The sequence below is a fragment of the Oncorhynchus masou genome, chromosome 2 (genome assembly GCF_036934945.1).
Source record: "Oncorhynchus masou masou isolate Uvic2021 chromosome 2, UVic_Omas_1.1, whole genome shotgun sequence".
NCBI classification, from domain to species: domain Eukaryota; kingdom Metazoa; phylum Chordata; class Actinopteri; order Salmoniformes; family Salmonidae; genus Oncorhynchus; species Oncorhynchus masou.
The window spans coordinates 29,128,695-29,150,905 of NC_088213.1; the positions used below are offsets into that span (position 1 = coordinate 29,128,695).

The 22,211-nt window shown below is 42.7% G+C and overlaps 1 protein-coding gene across 2 annotated transcripts in view; it reads left to right on the plus strand.

Annotated features, from left to right (window-relative positions):
• The window catches only part of LOC135558346 (spondin-1-like), a 149,325-nt gene that overhangs the window by 34,576 nt on the left and 92,538 nt on the right, over positions 1–22,211 (plus strand). For both annotated transcript variants that reach the window (XM_064992091.1, XM_064992099.1), the window contains exons 4-6: positions 405–478; positions 889–1,011; positions 5,210–5,358. In XM_064992091.1, the coding sequence (XP_064848163.1) occupies positions 405–478; positions 889–1,011; positions 5,210–5,358 (346 nt within the window). The remainder of the gene's footprint in view (positions 1–404; positions 479–888; positions 1,012–5,209; positions 5,359–22,211) is intronic.

Sequence of the window (22,211 nt, forward strand, 5' to 3'; positions counted from 1 at the left end):
TGCCTGTGATTCAGCACCCCTGTGTGCTCTAGTAGCTGATCTCAGACCTGTCCACAATCACATTCAAATGGTGATGAATAACACAGAACCTGCTCTAGTATTCGATCTCAGACCTGCTGGCAGACCTGTCTGGAAGCACAAGAACACCTCCTCCCCAGGTTTTATTCATTCAGACACTCAACACTCATCCTGAGTTCAACATTACTCCAAATGCCCCCCGGTTACTCCCTGTGCTAAAAGTACTGTATGAGTATTTAACTCTGTATGAGTATTTAACTCTCTTCTTTCCTCCCTTATTCCACCTGCCTTCCATCTCCTGCCTTGTACTCCTCTCATCCTTTCTTGTCTTTTCTCCTCTGTTCATTCCCTCTCTCTTCCAACCCTCATCTCCACTTTACCCTCAGGGCCAGCATTGTCCAGAAGAGGATCATCTACTTCCAGGATGAAGGCTCTCTCACCAAGAGGATGTGTGAGAAAGGTAAGTCCTCCATTACTGAGACGTAGTAAAGGGCGCTACATGTCTTCCACTCCTCCTCTCTCTACCTTACTATATCTCAGTATCTCCTGTCTTACTCTCTCTTCCCTTACTGGGTCAGGATCTTTACGCTTGTACTGTATCTCCCAAGCTGTGCATGACATTGGATAGAGAATTTATGGAGACTGATCACAAGAACAGCTTTACACCTCCCTCCCTCCCTCCCTCCCTCCCTCCCTCCCTCCCTCCCTCCCTCCCTCCCTCCCTCCCTCCCTCCCTCCCTCCCTCCCTCCCTCCCTCCCTCCCTCCCTCCCTCCCTCCCTCCCTCCCTCCCCCCCCTCACCCCTACAGCCCCTCCTCCCACCCTCTCCTCCATTAACCTCTCTCTCACTCTCTCTTCTCTTCCTTCTCAGAGTCATTGTATGGGGAGACCACAGAGAAGCCTCTGCTGGATTGCTGTGCCTGTGGAACAGCCAAGTACAGAGTCACCTTCTATGGCAACTGGTCAGAGAAGGTGCACCCCAAAGACTACCCTCGTAAGTACCCCATAACTTCCAAATTACCCAGGCACATTTAATCCCAGGAAGACAACTTTAGTTAGTGCCCCATTTCACCTCAGGGCTACACTAGTTAGTGCCTCCATTGCGTTAAAAATACCCCTTTACTCATAAAATTGCAATACTGTTCAAGTACCTAACATCACAGTCTACCGAGGACACTACAACCTCCATGGTCACCCCAGGATACTCTCTCCCCAGGGAGCTGTGCCCCTGTCTCATTCTTACCCCAGCTTGGCCCTGGGCTTCAGTCTGTGGTGCTGCACTGTATAACCTTGAGCCTGACTCCTCACCAGGCAGGCAGTCAGGGTGTGAATGGAGATGGGGATACTGGACTCTTCCCTCCTTCTAAGACACGCCTCTCTCTCACAGCCCAGATCAATATAATGATTAACATGGAGTCCCACATTCAGATAAACCTGCAGATCGAGTGACACCCTAATTTATTGGCTTAGGAGAGACAGGAGTGTATGTTTTTGAGAATATGTGTGTGTGTATCTTTGTGTTTGTATGTCCTTCTGTTTGTGTGTGTGTGTGTGTGTGTGTGTGTGTGTGTGTGTGTGTGTGTGTGTGTGTGTGTGTGTGTGTGTGTGTGTGTGTGTGTGTGTGTGTGTGTGTGTGTGTGTGTGTGTGTGTGTGCTGTTTATGCATGCGTTTCCACTCTGTGTCTTAGGAAACCCATAATTGGTTTTGTGGTTTTTATAATTGAGTTCTCCTCACCACCACAAAGTCATAGTCAAGGTAACCATCCCTGGTTGTCATACATACAGCAGATCACCATCTACAACTTCCACCCCAAGGATCATTAGTATCTGGTAATTATTTGTTAATGTGCCTGTGTTTTTTCTATAACTACTGTCAATCAAACACAGATAGAACCATTGCTAAAAGAGGTTTTAGCAATGTTTTTCACACGCTATCCATGGTCATAATGGTCTGTGAGTGGTTGCTTCTTTATTGCTAGCAGCAGGAGTGAGATAGAGAGAGAAGAAGATACAGCACAATGTCACGTCAGGCTGATATTTTTACAAGGCGTCCATTTGTCCTTCAAGCAGAGGAGAGGCACACATGTTGAAGGTTACTCTAAAACAGGCTAGCAGGTTTTTTATTCTCCTCGCTCCCTCCATCGTCACATGCACAGCTTTATTTCCCTCTCTGTGTGACTATAGTTAAACAATAAGGCCCGAGGAGGTATGGTATATATGGCTAATATACCATGGCTAAAGGCTGTTCTTAAGCAAGACACAATGTGGAGTGCCTGGACACAGCCCTTAACCGTGGTATATTGGCCATATATCACAAACCCCTGAGGTGCCTTACTGCTGTTATAAACTGGTTACCAACGTAATTAGAGCATGTGTTGTATGTGTTGAACTGTTTTGCTTTATCTTGGCCAGGTCGCAATTGTAAATGAGAACTTGTTCTCAACTTGCCTACCTGGTTAAATAAAGGTGAAATAAATAAATAAAAATATGTGTGAGTTGCTCTTGACGAGGAGAGGGGGAGGGATGAGGAAGTGGGATATGAGGTTATTTTGTAGTAATAAAGAAGACAATTATCCACTCATAGGTCTTTGACCTTGGGAAGTGAAGAGAGGACAATATATTGCATCAGCAGGTGGAATTTTGACTTTATATTTGGAAACTCAGTGTGCTATTTCAAGTTTTTAATGTCACGTGAACAAGTACAGTGAAAGGCCTTTCTTGAAAAGCGCTAAACTCAACAATGTAGTAATCAATAACAATGTAACACTAAAAATAACATAAGGTAGAAAAAGACACACGGGAAATAAAAATAAGAAGAACACAAGAAAGTAAGTAAGCATACTATATACAGGTTCAGTCAGTTCCAGTACCGTATTTACAATGTGCAAATGTGCAGGGATACTGGAGTGATAGATGTAGATATGTATAGGGGTAAGGTGACTGAGTATCATGGTATATGTGTAACGTCTGCTTCCAACTCACACTCTCAAACACATAGATCCCCTGAACGCAGCTCACTTTCCAGCTCACAATCTCAAACACATAGATCCCCTGAACGCAGCTCACTTTCCAGCTCACAATCTCAAACACATAGATCCCCAGAACGCAGCTCACCCTCCAAATCCCAATCACCTGAATTCTGATCACCTGTTCACACACCTGTATGTCATTATCACACACTATTTATTTGTACCCCATCATTGTGAAGTATTGTTTGATTTGTGACACACTTCTATTGGGAGCTCTGGTTTCCCCCTAACGTAATCCTCCCGTGTATGATAGTTTTGGCCTGCCTCACTAACAACGCCTTTTGCCTATTCTCTGCTTGTACTTTATCGGATTTCCTGTTATCAACCTATTGCTTGATCTCCCGGATGACATTGCTAGCCTTTTCCCTGCTTGTACTGTTGCCTTTTGGACCCCCTGTGTATGACCTTCTGCCTGCCCCTGGACCCAGCTACCTGCCTCTTCCTGTGGTCATTTAAAATTAAACACCTGCTGCACCCTGCCCTTGAAACCAGCTCTCTGTCTCCCATCGTGTCCATTACAATATGATAAACAGAGTAGTAGCGGTGTATATGATAATTGTGTGTGTGTGGAGTCAGTATAAATGTTTGTGCATATGTGTGTGTGAGCAAATGATAAAGTGAGTGTTTGTGTCTGTGTTGGAATGTCAGTGTGTGTGAGTGTGTAGGGAGGGCACTGTGAGTGTGCATAGAGACTGTGTAAAAATAAGGGTCAACTCAGAGAGTCTGTGTTGCAATGTAGTTAGCTATTTACTAGTCTTATGGCTTGGGGATAGATGCTGTTCAGGAGCCTGTTGGTGTCAGACTTGATGCACCGGTACCGCTTGCCGTGTGGAAGCAGAAAGAACAGTTTATGGCTTGACTGGTAGGAGACTAACAATTTTTCAGGCCTTCTTTTCACACCGAGGTCCTGGATGGCAGGGACCATACAGGACCTGGGCTGTCCGCACCACCCTCTGTTCGGCCATGCGCTCAAGGACGGTGCTATTGCCATATCAAGCAGTGATGAAGTCAGTCAAGATGCTCTCAATCGTACATCTGTAGAACTTTTGGAGGGTTTGAGGGCACATGCCAAACATGTTTAGCCTCCTGAGGTGTGTGTGGACCATTTTAAGTCCTTAGTGATTTGGACACCAAGGAACTTGAAGCTCTCAATCCCCCCCAGATGTGATGTTTGCCTACCTTCACCACCTCGGGTCAGCCCCTCAGGAAGTCCAGGATCCACTTGCAGAGGGAGGTGTTCAGTCCCAGGGTCCTAAGTTTGGTGACAAACTTGGAAGGGACAATAGTGTTGAACGCTGAGCTGTAGTCAATGAACAGCATTCTCACATAGGTATTCCTCTTATCTAGATGGGTGAGGGCAGTGTGGATTGCATTGTCTATGGGTCTGTTGGAGATGGAGACGGTGGGTTTCTGGGATGATGGAGATATTGTGTCTCTCTGAACATTGTAATAGGCTGTACGGACCAATTGCAACCATCGGAAGCCACCAGATTATCGCCAGCTGATCTCTCGTTAAACCATCAATACACACTAAAGTCACCTGCACAACTAATCTCAATTGCAACCAACATTGACCAGTGATTTACCGCTCCCTAACATAGATGTCAAGGTTATCAGACTATTTCACCCTCTGGTTGGTATTATCATCAGAACAACAAATCTACTGTCTACTGTTTACCGACATGTTGTATGAATGAAAACTAATGTTGATGGTCTAGCCTACTATTCTTATACTCAAATAAGTATTTTTTTACATTCATCAGCCTTGCGGTTTTCCGATGCTACTGGTCAATATTTCATTGGGGGAAGGAGCATGATAAATTCTACCTGTTCATTGCAATCTAGCGTAAATGTCTAAAGAGAGAGTTAGGTACTGAGCCTCTGTAGTCAAAAAATCTGTAATATAATACTGTAATTACTGTGTCACGATCTGATACGTACATTACTTCTATATGAATCATTATCTGTCATTTTCAAAGTGAATAAGAACATTCCGTAACCTTACATTCATCTTATCTTTTTTTTTTAACCTATATATATTATGCCGTGCGGAATGGGAATAGGTGCAAACCTTTCAGTGGCAGAAATGTTTGGCCAGCCTGCCTCCTGGATTGTAAGAGATTATGATAATTCTGGTGTTGTTTTGTTTCTTAACCTCACCAGGGCGTGCTAACCACTGGTCGGCCATCATCGGAGCGTCCCACTCTAAAAACTACGTGCTGTGGGAGTATGGTGGCTACGCCAGCGAGGGCATCAAGAAGGTGGCCGAGCTGGGATCACCTGTCTCTATGGAGGAAGAGATCAGGCAGAAGGTAAGACTTGGCACGGCCTTATGCACATACACTTGCTGTTGATATTGCAGCACATTTTTAGGTCCAACGATTGACAAGCCAACACCTTATCCGTTACGCCAAGAGATCTGCATCCCTTGCTGATGTTCTGGGTGTTGGGTTCAGGTCGCTACAATATGTCACTTTTTATCTGACCAAGCTGATCGGATCACTCTCCGGTTATGCTTCACTGCATCCTCACATGGAGTCCAGATTAGCATTGTATTCTGAGTGGGGAAGCAATGTTGTTCAAATGTGGTTGAAAGCTTGATAATCCACTATAAACAAGTTGGTAGTGCTATTGCTACTGCAGTGGCTGATCTATGAGTCTTTTATAAAGGTCAAGGATGGCAAACTCATAAAAATAATTTAAATCTCCATCCCCATTCAAGTCATTGTTCAACTTGCCATGGTTTGAGGGTCTTTTCCCGTTCTAGTAATTATATATATATATATGGGCCAGCCAATGGCTCTACTCTCTGGATAATCCAGGTGGCTGTGGTATCAGTAAGTAATGGAGTTTACATATCTCAGTGGGCGTTCTGATCGATCCGTGAGCTACAGAGTACTTTAATTATTTACATTCAGTAAGTCTCTCAACCTGCCCCTTTATGTGGTTTTATACTTCACAGCTGTGAAATGCATGGTGGACACTGTTGCGTTATCTATGTCCTCTGGATATTCAAAGTAGATAGTGTCTATTTGGTATTTACAGTATAAAGCCATGGAATTAGAACATGGAATGTTTTCCAAAGTGTGTTGATTTTATTTTATTTTATTTATTCCCCCTTTGGGCTAATCCTCCAAGAGTCCTTAACATTAAAATACAATTTATAATACAAACACACTTTCACATATAACACACTATTACAAACATACATAATACACTAGCATAATGACCCAATAAATACTCAATCTAAAAAAATATTGATTCTTCATCTACTATAGTCCCACAACATTTCTATATACTATATTTAAATTGTTTTTAAATAATGTTTAAACTTATATATTGAAAGGTTTCTAGTTTGCTCAGTTAATTTATTTCATTTCTTTATTGCTCTAAATCGAAATGTTCTTTTGCCCATTTCATTTTTTCTGTCTGGATAACGCATAGATGGTGGACAATCTATTCCTAGTATTTACGGAATGTCTGTCTCTTACCAGCCGAATACCATTGTGAATAGAACTTGGCCATTTTAAATGATGTATATTATAAAATAAGATAAGCATGTGTTTTTCAATTATCTTGTCGATTGATGACCAACCAAGAACACTGCGCATGACTGCAACAGAAGAACCATATCTCTGCCTTAAAACAATCCTTGCTGCTTTATTCTGTGCATTCTGCAGCCTCCTAACTTCACTAGATGATGCATTTCCCCAGACCACCGAACAATAGTTCACTTGACTCTCAACCAATGCCTGTGTTATTTGCTGAAGGATTTTCCCTGGTAAATATTTAGCTATCCTTCTGATTATGCATGCTGTTTTAATATATTTTTTTTACATAGATTAGTTATTTGAGACGACCATGATAAGCAGTTGTCTAGCTGCACTCCCAGTAGTTTGGTTTCTGCCACTTCTTCAATTTGTACTCCTACCATACTTAATTATATCCCATGCTGTTTTGGCCTTTTCCTGGTTGAACAGACCAACATAACTTTGGTTTTCTTGGTGTTTAAAGCAAGTTTGTTTTGGCAAACCCATTCCCTGATAATCTCCAAATCTCCTTGCAAAGCTTGCTGTACCTGTTGAACCGATTGTCTTGCTGCATAAATTGTAGTATAATCTGCAAATATAGTAGCTTGAGTTTCAACCAAGGCATAGGGAAGGTCGTTGGTGTATATTAAGTAGAGAAGTGGCCCAAGGCAGCTGCTCTGCGGTATTCCACAGTTTAACACATTAGGGGAAGAAAATGAACCATTGATATAGGTAGACTGTTTCCTGTCAGTTAGATATGACTGTACCCAATTCAATGCTACCTCCTTAAAACCATAATGCATTCATTTTGTCAAAACAATTTCATGATCCACTAAATCAAATGCTGCACTGAAATCTAAAAATAGTACACCCACAAACCTGCCATTATCCATAGCATTGAGCCACTGGTCAGTCATGTCAACCAATGCAGTGGTAGTGGAATGGTTTTGCGATAAGCATGCTGATTGGCTGTAATCAGATCATTCTTTTCCATATACTCCCACATTTGTCTACTCACAATACCCTCCAATATCTTACTGAGTGTAGGGAGTAGACTAATTTGTCGACTATAGGCAGGAGTAATGGGTTCTTTGCAGTCTTTCGGAATAGGACACAGTTTCGCATGCTTCCATACATTTGCAAACAACCCCCTTTCCAGTGACCAATTAAATATGTATCTCAGTGGAACTGCAATCTGGGGAGCAGCACAGCGAAGCAAAAAATTGTCCATAAGACCATAAGCTGTAGATTTACCATCAGGTAATGACTTCAATAGGTTTAACCTGTTAAATCTATGGGGGCGCTATTTCATTTTTGGATAAAAAGATGTGCCCGTTTTAAGCGCATTATGTTGTCACAAAAAGATGCTCGACTATGCATATAATTGATAGCTTTGGAAAGAAAACACTCTGACGTTTCCAGAACTGCAAAGATATTGTCTGTGAGTGCCCCAGAACAGAAGCTACAGGCAAAACCAAGATGAAACTGCAACCAGGAAATGAGCAGGATTTTTGAGGCTCTGTTTTTCATTGTCTCCTTATATGGCTGTGAATGCGACAGGAATGAGCCTGCCCTATCTATCGTTTCCCCAAGGTGTCTGCAGCATTGTGACGTATTTGTAGGCATATCATTGGAAGATTGACCATAAGAGATTACATTTGCCAGGTGTCCGCCCGGTGTCCTCCGTCGAAATTGGTGCGTCATCTTCAACTGCTCGTCTTTTTCCAAGCGATTCACCGGAGAAAGGAGACTACCACGAACGATATATCAATGAAGAGATATGTGAAAAACACATTGAGGATTGATTCTAAACAGCGTTTGCCGTGTTTCAGTCGATTTTATGGAGTTAATTTGGAAAACAGTTCGCCGTTTTGATGACTGAATTTTCGGGTTTTTTTGGTACCCAAACGTGATGTACAAAACGGAGCGATTTCTCCTACACAAAGATTTCTCCTCTTTGAAAACATCCAAAGTTCTTCAAAGGTAAATGATTTTATTTGAATCCTTTTCTGGTTTTTGTGCAAATGTTGCCTGCTAAATGCTACGCTAGCTATCACAAATGCTTGTTTTGCTATGGTTCAAAAGCATATTTTGAAAATCTGAGATGACAGTGTTGTTAAGAAAAGGCTAAGCTTGAGAGCTAGCACATTCATTTCATTTCATTTGCGATTTTCATAAATAGTTAACGTTACGTTATGCTAATGAGCTTGAGGCTATAACTGGATACAGGTTTTTTTCATAGCCAAACGTGAACAAAACGGAGCGATTTGTCCTACACAAATAATATTTTTTGGAAAAACTGAACATTTGCTATCTAACTGAGAGTCTCCTCATTGAAAACATCTGAAGTTCTTCAAAGGTAAATGATTTTATTTGAATGATTTTCTTGTTTTTGTGAAAATGTTGCTGGCTGAATTCTAGGCTTATAGCTATGCTAGCTATCAACACTCTTACACAAATGCTTGTTTAGCTATGGTTGAAAAGCATATTTTGAAAATCTGAGATGACAGTGTTGTTAACAAAAGTCTAAGCTTGAGAGCAAATATAGTTATTTCATTTCATTTGCGATTTTCATGAATAGTTAACGTTGCGTTATGCTAATGAGCTTGAGGCTATAAATAGAATCCCGGATCCGGGATTGCTCGACGCAAGAAGTTAACACCTTTTTGTTGAAGTATTCCATACTTTTTGCATAATGATTTCCTCAAGCGATGACCTAAATGAGAGAAACATCTGTACTATAAGGATCATTGCAAATGTTGGTTAATGGTCTGCTTAATTGTCTACAGTAGTTCCTCCTTTAAAAGTTGCGAGCTTGCACTGCGGGACTTAGAGGTACCCAGCGTCACGGCTTCATTGCTCCAGACCACCACAAGGGGGAGTTAGAGCACTCATTATGCATTTGGGTCCCAAAGTTTTTATATGAACAATCATATCGAGTGGTTCCAATGACGAATTTTGATGCGAGCCACCCGTCCCTGGTAGCGTTCTTCAACAAAGATGGCTGACAAAACATTACGGTGGAACCAAATGTAAGTAGTTATAACGCCATAATGAGTCGAGCAAAAATATGTACAATTGAGAGGAATATGTTAGTTAATGTAGAGACAAACATTTGTGCATATTTGTGCATAAGTCCATTTATGAAAATTGCTATTTAGCAAGTTATCTGTCTAGCTAACATTAGCCAGCTAGCCCATGTTAGGAGAATGTCCCTTGCAACTGGTGATGACCTCAAATCCTAGGACGTTCACATTCATGCAAGGTTAATAGATACATTCATGTTCGTAGGTACGATAGCTTCTCTCTTGTTCAAAAATATTAAATGTGAAAATATAGTTTAGCAGTTTTACCTCTAGTAAAAATCTTCCTTTGTTTCATTTTCTCACCATATTTCTATGTCTTTGCATGTCTTTCACACTCTCTCCCACTCCCTTTGTTACTTTTTCCATCTCTCTCCCCAACTCTCTTCTCCAAACCTCTTTCTGTACAATCTCTCTCTCGCTCTCTCTCTCTCTCTCTCTCTCTCTCTCTCTCTCTCTCTCTCTCTCTCTCTCTCTCTCTCTCTCTCTCTCTCTCTCTCTCTCTCTCTCTCATTCTTTAAATAGCCTGTGCTAGTGTGTAGCAGATGGGCCCATAGAGTGTATTATTGTAGGGTAATATTGAAGACCTGGAGTAATGGCACATAATGAGAGCACACTGTGAGAGCTGGGCTCTGTGCGTCATCACCGCCACCTATCCACAAGGCTGTATTATCCACAATACTGTCTGCTATAGTATCTGTATTAGTCCTCCTGGACCTTCTCCAAACGATTAGAGCAAATTTATGGAGAGACGGCCGCAAAGCAAGGTTGGCGTCAGTTTAAACCCTTCAGTGCAGAGTAGTTACAGTACTGTTGAGTGACAAGATAATTGATGACATAAAATGGTGGATAGTTCTTTTCACCCACTTGTGTCAGCTATTACAGTAGGCTAACATTGATATTCTAGGTAGCTCTCTGTAGAATATTATCCCAGTGGGGGGTGGTAAATGATCCAATCCCCCCCACCCACTGAACAGACCTCAATTTAAACCAGGTAGAAAGCAACAGGATCAAACCATTACCTTCTCCTGGGGGAGATGTGAAAATATTACATATGGAATATTGCACAGTACTCTACATGGCAGAGGAGAGAGAGAGAGATGATTTCTGTAGCCTGTTGTTTTCAGTGGAGTAACCGTGATTGGCTGTCACCAGATCCCATGGTGTTAAGCCTTGTTCACACTGCAGGCCTTAATGCAGCGCTTTAATACATGCGCTGACCAGCTGGCAGGTGTCTTCACTGACATTTTTAACATTTCCCTGACCCAGTCTGTAATACCTATGTTTAAAGCAGACCACCATAGTCACCGTGCCCAAGAATGCCAAGGTAACCTGTCTAAATGACTATCGCCCCATAGCACTCACATCTGTAGCCATGAAGTGCTTTGAAAGGCTGGTCATGGCTCACATCAACACCATCATCCCAGACATCCTGGACCCACTATAATTAGGATACCAACCCAACAGATGGCAAAATCTCTATTGCACTCCACACTGCCCTTTCTCACCTGGACAACACCTACGCGAGAATGCTGTTTATTGACTACAGCTCAGCATTCAACACCACTGTGCCCTCCAAGTTCATCACAAAGCTAAGGACCCTGGGACTGAACATCTTTCTCTGCAACTGGATCATGTACTTCCCGACGGGCCACCCCCAGGTGGTAAGGGTAGGCAACAACACATCCACCATGCTGACCCTCAACACTGGGGCCCTTCAGGGTGCGTCCCCTCCTGTACTCCCTGTTCACCTACAACTGTGTGGACATGCACGACTCCAACAACATCATTAAAGCCTGATCACTGACAATGATGAGACAGCCTATAGGGAGGAGGTCAGATACTTGATAGTGTGGTGCCAGGACAACAACCTCTCCCTCACATCAGCAAGATAAAGGATCTGATCGTGAACTACAGGAAACATCTACGCGGCTGTATTTTAGCGAGTCGTGAGCTTCAAGTTCCTCTGTGACCACATCTCTAAAGACCTACCATGGTCCAAACACACCCATGCAGTCGTGAAGAGGGTATGGCAGTGTCTCTTCCCACTCAAGAGGCTGAAAATATTTGACATGGGCCCTCAGAGCTTCAAAACGTTAGTGCGAATGGCCCAGTACATCACTGGGGCCGAGCTCCCTGCCATCCAGGACCTCTATACCAGGCGGTGTCAGAGGAAGGCCGTAAAAATTGTCAAAGACTCCATCCGCCAGTCATAGACTGTTTTCTTTGCTACCGCACAGCGAGTGGTACCAGAGCGCCATGTCTGGGACCGAAAGGCTCCTGAACAGCTTCTACCACCAAGCCATAATGCTGCTGAACAGTTAATCAAAATGTGTCTACCCGGACTATTTACACTGACTCTCTTGCACTCGCTCTATGCACACTCACTGGAGTCTACCCACACACTCACACCATACTACACTGACGCTCCAACACACACATATACACACTACATACACTCACATGCATATTGACACCACATACACTCACTACATTCGCACACACACACACACACACACACACACACACACACACACACACACACACACACACACACACACACACACACACACACACACACACACACACACACACACACACACACATTCACGTTCTTTCACACTCTTGTACATTGACTTGTTACTGGTACTCCTTGGAGCCAGATCCAGCCAATCAGAATGAGTTTTTCCCCAAAAAGGGCTTTATTACAGACAGAAATATTCTTCAGTTTCATCAGCTGTCTGGGTGGCTGGTCTCAAACGATCACGCTGGTGATGAAGCCGGATGTGGAGGTCCTGGGCTGGCTTGGTTACACGTCTGCGGTTTTAGGCCCGATTGGACGAACTGTTGGATTCTCTAAAATGACGTTGGAGGCGGCTTATGTTAGAGACATTAACATAAAATGCCCTGGCAACAGCTCTGGTGGACTTTCCTGCAGTCAGCATGCAAATTGCACTCTCTCTCATAAATTGAGACATCTGTGGCATTGTGTTATGTGACAAAACTGCACATTTTAGAGTGGCCTTTTATTGTCCCCAGCACAATGTGCACCTGTGTAATGATCATACTGTTTAATCAGCTTCTTGATATGGATTATATTGACAATGGAGAAATGCTCAGGAACAGGGATGGTAACAAATGTGTGCACAAAATATGAGAGAAATAAGCTTTTTGTGCATTTGGAACATTTCTGGGTTATTTTATTTCAGCTGAAACAGGACCAAGACTTTACATGTTGCGTTTATGTTTTTGTTTGGTATATTTTCTTTTTTTAGCAAATTTTTCTTACTTTTTAAATCTGCTTTGTTGGTAAAGGGCTTGCAAGTAAGCATTTCATGGTGAAGTCTACACCTGTGGCATTCGGCGCATGTGAGAAATAAAATAACAATTGACTTAATATGAATGCTCAAATCAGTTTTGTTTTTAAATCTGTTTATGAATACTGACTGTCCGAGATGAAAATGTAATGAATTGAAGGTTATTTGTTAGGCTGTGTCTTTAGATTTGGGGTGGGGTCGCGAGAAATAAAAAAAATGAGGTCCCCAGAAGTTCTTGCAGAAAAAATTGGTTCCCTGCTAAAAAAGTTTGAACACCACTGCACTAGTGGATAAATGAAGAGTCAGATTGGCTGGTTCAAAACATAGCAGCATGGTGATTACCAGCTGATTACCAACTGTCTTGTAAAACAGGTTGGAAGAACATTCTGTATCAAATCAAAAATGCTGAATCAAATCAAATTTGATTTGTCACATGCACTGAACCTTACAGTGAAATGCTGACTTACAAGCCCTTGACCAACAATGCAGTTTCAGTATTTAATCAAATAAACTGAAGTAAAACATAAATGAATAAAAAATAAAAAATAAGAAAATAGAAAAATAACAAATAATTAAAGAGCAACAATAAAATAACAGTAGCAAGGCTATATACAGGGTACCGTTACAGAGTTTATGTGCAAGGGCACTTGTTAGTCAAGGTAATTAAGGTAATATACACATGGCTTAAAGAGTGTGTGTGTGTGTCATTAGTGTGTGTGCTGTGGAGGAGATGAACCTGTAGTCACACACAACCTCTCGTTATGTCAGAGGGCGTACTGGGCACTAGCTGGTGAGCTCCATACAGTATGTGCTGTGTTAACTAGGAGTTGACAGCTCCATTGCCCTGGGCTGCTTGGCTGTCGCCTGCATTCACTGTGTTCCCTTTTAATATTTCTCTGAGAACGCACACACAGTCTCTCCTTGTCCTTGAGGGAAAGTTAGCCTCTGGGGTGAAGGAGCCGCTCTGTTTTTGAGCAGCGGAGCAAGAAAGCACTCTTTGGTATAAATGCTGACACAAACAAAAAGGCGCTTTGCTTTTGTGTCAGGTAGGGTGTGGGGGCTAGCAACCTAGCAATGAAGGCAGTTATAAATTGATATTCATAGAAAGCAGAAATTGATATTCATAGGCAAAGGCTCGACACGAGCCAAGGGGTGCACTGATCTCAATGTTCATACAAAGTTTCATTTGCCGAGCCAAGTAGGCATTGAGTATGCACGCTCACATACTGTACACACACACAACCCAACCCAACACACACACGCACATGGACGCACGCACACACACACACACACACACACACACACACACACACACACACACAAACCCAATACACACACGCACATGGACGCACGCTCACACACACACACAACCCAACACACACACTCACATGGACAGACGCACACACACAACCCAACACACACACGCACATAGACGCACGCTCACATACTGTACACACACACAACCCAACACACACACGCACATGGACGCACGCACACACACACACACAACCCAACACACACACACACACATGGACACACGCTCACACACACACACAACCCAACACACACACTCACATGGACACACGCACACACACAACCCAACACACACACGCACATAGACGCACGCTCACATACTGTATACACACACAACCCAACACACACGCACATGGACGCACGCACACACACACACACACACACACACACACATTCGTAAACACACACACATGCAGCTCCCCCTCATCACGTCAGCACAATACTGTGCGTGATGGCTTTATTTTTCACTGCCGGGACCAAGATGTACTGTGCCATCTGTCTAGCTGTGTCTCTACGTCGGGTTCCTATTGATATATGGCGTGTGTTCTTTACCCACGATGCCTCTCTCCTGGGGACTGAACAACAACTTTCCAGTCTGCATACAGAAGAGAAACTCATATCGATTCAGAAGTGAAACCCACAGTCTCTGTATGAACCAATAGGAAACGCGTATCAAGTCACACATCGTGCATTACATACACATAATGTTCTTTGTGTTTTCACTTCATTACGGAGTCTGTGTTGAAAAGAGTGGTGAAGATACATGCATGATAACCACACTTGGCTGGATTCAATTTGTCCATCCCACACAGCCTGCATGTTTTCACAGCCAGCCAGCCGTATGCCTCTGCCTGGTGAACTCGTTACAATCTCTCCCATGTGACCCGCTGGGAATGAAAATATGATTGCATGTAAGAGCCTCCTCAAACAGAGCCCTCACCCACATTCTCTCAGCACCCCTACTCCACCATATTGAGTCAGACATGACACAGGGCCACTTAATCACATTTAAATGATATGTTAGAAAAATTTCAAGGGTCACCATTGTTGCTCTAATAAGAATGAATGTATTTTTAGTGGACGGGTGAAGGTGGAAAAAGATCCACATCACGTTTCATTAGCCAATGTAAATCTGATTTACAGGAAACTTGGTGTTATGTAGTGTAACTGAGGCATTGCTGCCCTCTCCCCCCTCCACACGCACATACACTGAGGTGATTTGTGTATGCGGTCAGCCATTACAAAGGCACTAATGACAGTCTGATAAAAAATACTCTCCCTCCACAGGTGAGTGGTGTAAACGTGGCGAAGGGACTATGATTTCTCTCGAACGTATTGTGAAATCTGCCAGTATGGGTGCGTTTTGTTACTGCACAGTAGCTTACAGACGCCCACAGAATGCAGAACTATGTGAAACCACAGAGCAGACAGTTACAGATGCAACAGGCTGGACCAATGAGGGATGGCACAACCTGACTTGGAGGAGATAGAGGAGATGGTCTGGTACTCAGGAGAAGTTTTCTAGGAGTATGATTGGCCTGGGTTTTCTAGTAAGTAATAGATCATACTTTTCTCTCCAGCTGTTTATCATGCGAGAGTATCAATCAGCCTGCATAATTATAACTGAATTGGAGCCTCAAATAAAGAGACTAGCTACCACCTGTGTGTGGGAGAGGATCAGGACATTTGATCTGGAAGACATACAGGTGAGAACAAGTGAGTGGGAGAACGCAGGTCAGTTTGAGACAGCAGGTCAGTTTGAGAGAGCAGGTGAGTGGGAGAGTAAGTTTCTTTTTTTAAAGTATTACTTTTATTAAGGGATCATATTCACAAGCTTTTTCTCTCCCTGCCATGAAATATATTAGGTGTGTGTGTCTGTTTGTGTGTGTGTGCGCGCAGTGTTTTTCGTAAGTACATGGAGTAGCCAGCCAAACCGAAACATTTGCCAGCCATGGAGTTCCGGCATGCAGAAAACAATGCAGAATGAGCTCTATTTTGGTGTCCACTGGTACATTCTAATGCTTTAATTCCATCCAAAATATACTGCTAAATTATTGAATACTTTAATGACTTTACCTCCCAGATTCGTAAAATGAATTGTGGTATTGCAATTACATGACTTTGCAAATAAAGTTACTGAAAATTGATGAATTCAGTTGTTATTTATTTTGGATATTGTCTAGGCCCATATTATCAAGACTATTTTCTAAGCAAGATTTTTTTCTAACATTAAATTTGTCTTCTCTTCAGAGTCAGTTCATGATGTTCATGTTTACAGTTTTACTGCAAGATATGCATTGCCACAATGATGTTTGTTCTTCAAATTATGTATTTTATTCTCTCTGCTGCTGTGGAAACTTAGGGTAAGGAAACCAATGTGTAGTTTTACAATTTGGATCAACTGTCCCTTTAAAATTTTGCCAAATACAAATGCGCCGAATACAACAGGCGTAGGTAGACCTTACCGTGAAATGCTTACTTACGAGCCCTTAACCAACAATGCAGTTCAAGAAATAGAGTTACGAAAATATTTACTAAATTAAAAGTAACACAATAACAAGGTTATATACAGGGGGTACCGGTACAGAGTCAGTGTACGGGGGTACAGGTTAGTTGAGATAATTTGTACATATAGGTAAAGGTAAAGTGACTATGCATAGATAATAAACCGATGCATCAATCACTGTGGGTGGGATTGTCAGGGAAGAGGGCAGCATTTTTGTGTCACAGAGTTGGTAGGGTTTCAGACCTGTCAATCAATCAATGTGGGTGGGACTGATGAAAGGCGGTAGATTAGTAATCTAGTCAGAAAAACAAGTCTAGTCTACCTTTTCAATTTAATTTATCGTAGCAAAAACTAAATCTACTCTTTCAATTTAGTTTGTTGTGGCAAAAACCTAAGAAAAGAGGTTGTGTTCTGTCAAGTAAACATGGACTCCCTTTTGAGAAGCAATATAGAATTGCAGGAAAATGGTTTTAAAAATGCAACTGTCACGGATAGCTAGGAGTGGTGGGTGTGGAGTCAGGCCCAGAGATCAATGCTTCCAATGCATACATTTATTACGCTGGGTCTAGCCAACAAACAGGCAAAATGACCAATAATCAGGTATGTCCCCAAAACCAGGGAAAATAACAGACAGCAAAATACGTAAAAGCAAAACAATTTCGCCACTGACAGTGAGAATAAGCCCGCAGAAAAGCAGGCGGGCCCTGGAAGTTTAAATAGGCCATAATTACCAACAAATAAGTAACAGGTGAAAACAGTCAAGACAAAACTAACAGAAAGGAAAAAGGAATCGGTGGCAGCTAGTAGACCGTTGACGACGACCACCGAGCGCTGCCTAAACAGGGAGAGGAAGTCTTGACTGCAACAGTTTTCAGAGCGAGGACCCCAGACCCCTGCCAGATTGTGCACCTCAACTTTTATACAAAGTCAGGCGCCCATGAATAGACTGTAATGAGTGCGCTGAGAGTCGGGAAGCAAGTTAAGGGAGTGAGTGTTTCAATAAATAAAATAAACACGAAACACAAACAATGCACCAACATGAAACAGAGTCAATAACACCTGAGGAAAGAACCAAAGGAAGTGACAGATATAGGGAAGATAAGCAAGGAGGTGATGGAGGTCAGGTGAGTGTCATGAGGAACTGGTGCGCGAGACAATGGTGACAGGTGTGCGGGATAATCAGCAGCCTGATGACCTAGAGGCCGGAGAGGGAGTATATGTGACAGGATAATCAGCAGCCTGATGACCTAGAGGCCGGAGAGGGAGTATATGTGACAGGATAATCAGCAGCCTGATGACCTGCAGGCCGGAGAGGGAGTATATGTGGCAGGATAATCAGAAGCCTGATGACCTAGAGGCCGCAGAGGGAGTATATGTGACAGGATAATCAGCAGCCTGATGACCTAGAGGCCGGAGAGGGAGTATATGTGACAGGATAATCAGCAGCCTGATGACCTAGAGGCCGGAGAGGGAGTATATGTGACAGGATAATCAGCAGCCTGATGACCTAGAGGCCGCAGAGGGAGTATATGTGACAGGATAATCAGCAGCCTGATGACCTAGAGGCCGGAGAGGGAGTATATGTGACAGGATAATCAGCAGCCTGATGACCTAGAGGCCGGAGAGGGAGTATATGTGACAGGATAATCAGCAGCCTGATGACCTAGAGGCCGGAGAGGGAGTATATGTGGCAGGATAATCAGCAGCCTGATGACCTGGAGGCCGGAGAGGGAGTATACGTGACAGGATAATCAGCAGCCTGATGACCTAGAGGCCGCAGAGGGAGTATATGTGACAGAATAATCAGCAGCCTGATGACCTAGAGGCCGGAGAGGGAGTATATGTGACAGGATAATCAGCAGCCTGATGACCTAGAGGCCGGAGAGGGAGTATATGTGACAGGATAATCAGCAGCCTGATGACCTGGAGGCCGGGAGGAGTATATGTGACAGGATAATCAGCAGCCTGATGACCTAGAGGCCGCAGAGGGAGTATATGTGACAGGATAATCAGCAGCCTGATGACCTGCAGGCCGGAGAGGGAGTATATGTGACAGGATAATCAGCAGCCTGATGACCTAGAGGCCGCAGAGGGAGTATATGTGACAGGATAATCAGCAGCCTGATGACCTAGAGGCCGCAGAGGGAGTATATGTGACAGGATAATCAGCAGCCTGATGACCTAGAGGCCGCAGAGGGAGTATATGTGACAGGATAATCAGCAGCCTGATGACCTAGAGGCCGGAGAGGGAGTATATGTGACAGGATAATCAGCAGCCTGATGACCTAGAGGCCGGAGAGGGAGTATATGTGACAGGATAATCAGCAGCCTGATGACCTAGAGGCCGGAGAGGGAGTATATGTGACAGGATAATCAGCAGCCTGATGACCTGCAGGCCGGAGAGGGAGTATACGTGACATAGACCTACAGTTACGATTGAAGAATGAAGCAGGTGTAAACATGCTTTTCTGCACAGAAAGCAGCATTGCTCCATTGTCGACACTAATCAAATCAGTAGTTCTATATCAATATCCTTAATAATACCATATAGCCTAAGAATCATGACATTAGCTTTTATAACCTTCAATCTGTTTTCTTTTCTCAGGCTTTCACTCCACTACGTATTATTCCTGCAGTGAGGATTCATAATCTTCATTGAATATTTTCATAATTTATCGGCAGAAGTATGCAAACCAGTATGCAAATTAGGGAGCCAAATGACCTGCTCTCACCGATGGGATTCTACTAGCTGACATATGGAATTGTTTCAATATGGTCATACCATGAATCATTTTTGCATTTTAGTATGTATGTTATAAAATGAATTTGGCCTTTCCTATTATAGCCCATTAAAACACATTGAATAACATGGCATAAATAGCAATAACATGGCATAAAAGACCGTTACAAAATGTATCATAAGGAATAATGTTTTGAACTGTCTGTCCTATATTTACCACTATTTCTGAGGGGCACAAAACTACTTCCAATACTTTTTTAAAGACTTGTGGGGGTCAAAGAACAAAATGGAGAACATCATAGTGGGGTCATATTAGTTTGTAGTCCAGAGAGTTTCGACGATACAGACGTTTCTGTCTCCTCGTCTGACAAACCACTTTCCACCTCAGATACGGAAGGCGTCAATCGACTCTAAGGGTGTTTAATGTCATAATAGACTCTGAATGCTTTACTCTCTGTGAAGCAAAAGTACAGGAGAGTGTGTACAACAATTAGCCCGCTTAATTATAACTGTGAGACTAAATAAATTGAAGCCTCAATTTAAGGTGTTCCGCTAGCGGGACAACGTCTGGTGAAACTGGAAGGTGCGCAATTCAAATAAATAATCATAAAAATTATGGATATTAAACATTTAGGTACATATAAGTGTCTTATGTCGGTTGAAAGACTGAATTCTTGTTAATCTAACTGCACTGTCCGATTTACAGTAGTTATTACAGAGAAAACATGCCATGCGATTGTTTGAGGACGGCGCCCCACTTCAAAATATTTTTCCACCGGCACAGGTTTCATAAATTCACAAATAGAGATGAAATATTCACTTACTTTTTGATTTGTCTGATTTGTCATCCAAAGGGTCCCAGCTATAACATGTAGTGTTGTTTTGTTAGATAAAATCCTTCTTTATATCCTAAAAAGCCTGTTTAGTTGGCGCCATCAATTTGAGTAATCCACTCATTCAATTTGCAGAGAAAGGAATCCGATAATCTACCCCTAAACTTTGTTTCAACAAATCAAAATACATTTCTATTTACTCCTCAGATACCCTAAAATGTAATAAAACTATAATATTTATTATGGAAAGAAGTATGTTCAATAGGAAACCGATTTGAGTCCTGTCTTCATGGCACGCGCGAACAAGAATTGTTGTGTCCTTCTACTAAAACTGTTATTCCCTATTCGTTTTTGAAGTTAGAAGCCTGAAACCTTGAACATAGACTGCCTATACCCTGTGAAAGCCATAGGAATTGCATACAGGGAGCTAATTTTCAGTATGAGTTTACACTTGTCATTGTAAGAGGATGGTCTCTCAAAAAAAATAGATATTCCGGGTTGGTTTTTCTTTGGATTTTCTCCTACCATATCTATTGTGTTAAATTATCCTACATTATTGCTACATTATTGTAACATTTTTACAAACGTTAAAGTGTTTTCTTTCCCATGGTATCAGTTATATGCATTTACTGGCTTCAGGGCCTTGAGCAACAGGCAGTTTACTCTGGGCACATCATTCAGGCGGAAAAGGAGAAAAAAAGGGGCCTAGCCCTAAGTAGTTTTAATTGGAATGCATTCTGGGTGACTACCTCATGAAGCTGGTTGAGAGAATGCCAAGAGTGTGCAAATCTGTCATCAAGGCAAAGGGTGCCTTCTTTGAAGAATCTAAAATCTAAAATATGTTTGGATTTTTCTTTTCATTTTTTCTCCCCAATTGGTAGTTACAGCCTTGTCTCATTGCAGCAACTCCTCTACGGACAAAGGTCGAGAGCCTAGCGTCCTCTAAAACACAACCCAACCATGCCTCACTGGTTCTTGATGCAATGCCCACTTAACCCGGAAGCCAGATGCACCAGGAAACACCGTTCACCCGGCGACCGTGTCAGTGCCCAGCCTGCCACAGGAGTTGTTCGTGCGCGATAGGACAAGCCCTCCCCTAACCCTCTCCTAACCCTTGTTGGGCCTCACTTACCACTTCCGAAGAAACTCGCCAGCGACCTTTGTTTGTTTTTATTAATGTCAGCTAACGTAGCTAGCTAGTACAAAGTTGGCGGGCAACACAGCTCACGCAGACTGTTATGAACTCGCGGCGCGCGCATTACTCAAGTTCAAAATCTGTGAACTGTTGTGGGCGTGCCAGAGATATTAGAGTGGTGACAACAGGACCAACAGACTGCACCAAGTGCAATGTAATTACTGCACAAATAGCCTATAATTGTATATCATTATTATTTTATTTTACAGATTAAAAAAATATATAATAATTTACCCTTTCCATGCGGCCTGGTAGTATCAATCCACCTCTGAAGATTAAATAATGTTTCTGCTCTGCTGTGGAGAAACAGGGAAGGGTGAGGTGGAGAGAGAGATGTGGAGAGAGATAGATAAAGGAGGTATTTACATCGTAAATACGCTATTAAAACCCAAGCAGAACGTCTGCTCAGCTCTTGATTGCTTTATGTGGTGTCTCAGAGCGAGGAATGTATCCCAGATTCCACCGGGACCATTAGCCTGACAAGCACTAATGAGCAATGTGGCCCTGGCTCATTCTCTTCATTCTCTAAACACTTTCATATATTTAGCCTTAATATGTTTGGATCTGCAGCAGTCGTCACACACACACACACACACGAGCTTAAGCTTGAATCGGATAGATGATACCTGCTGCCCCATGTGAAGTTA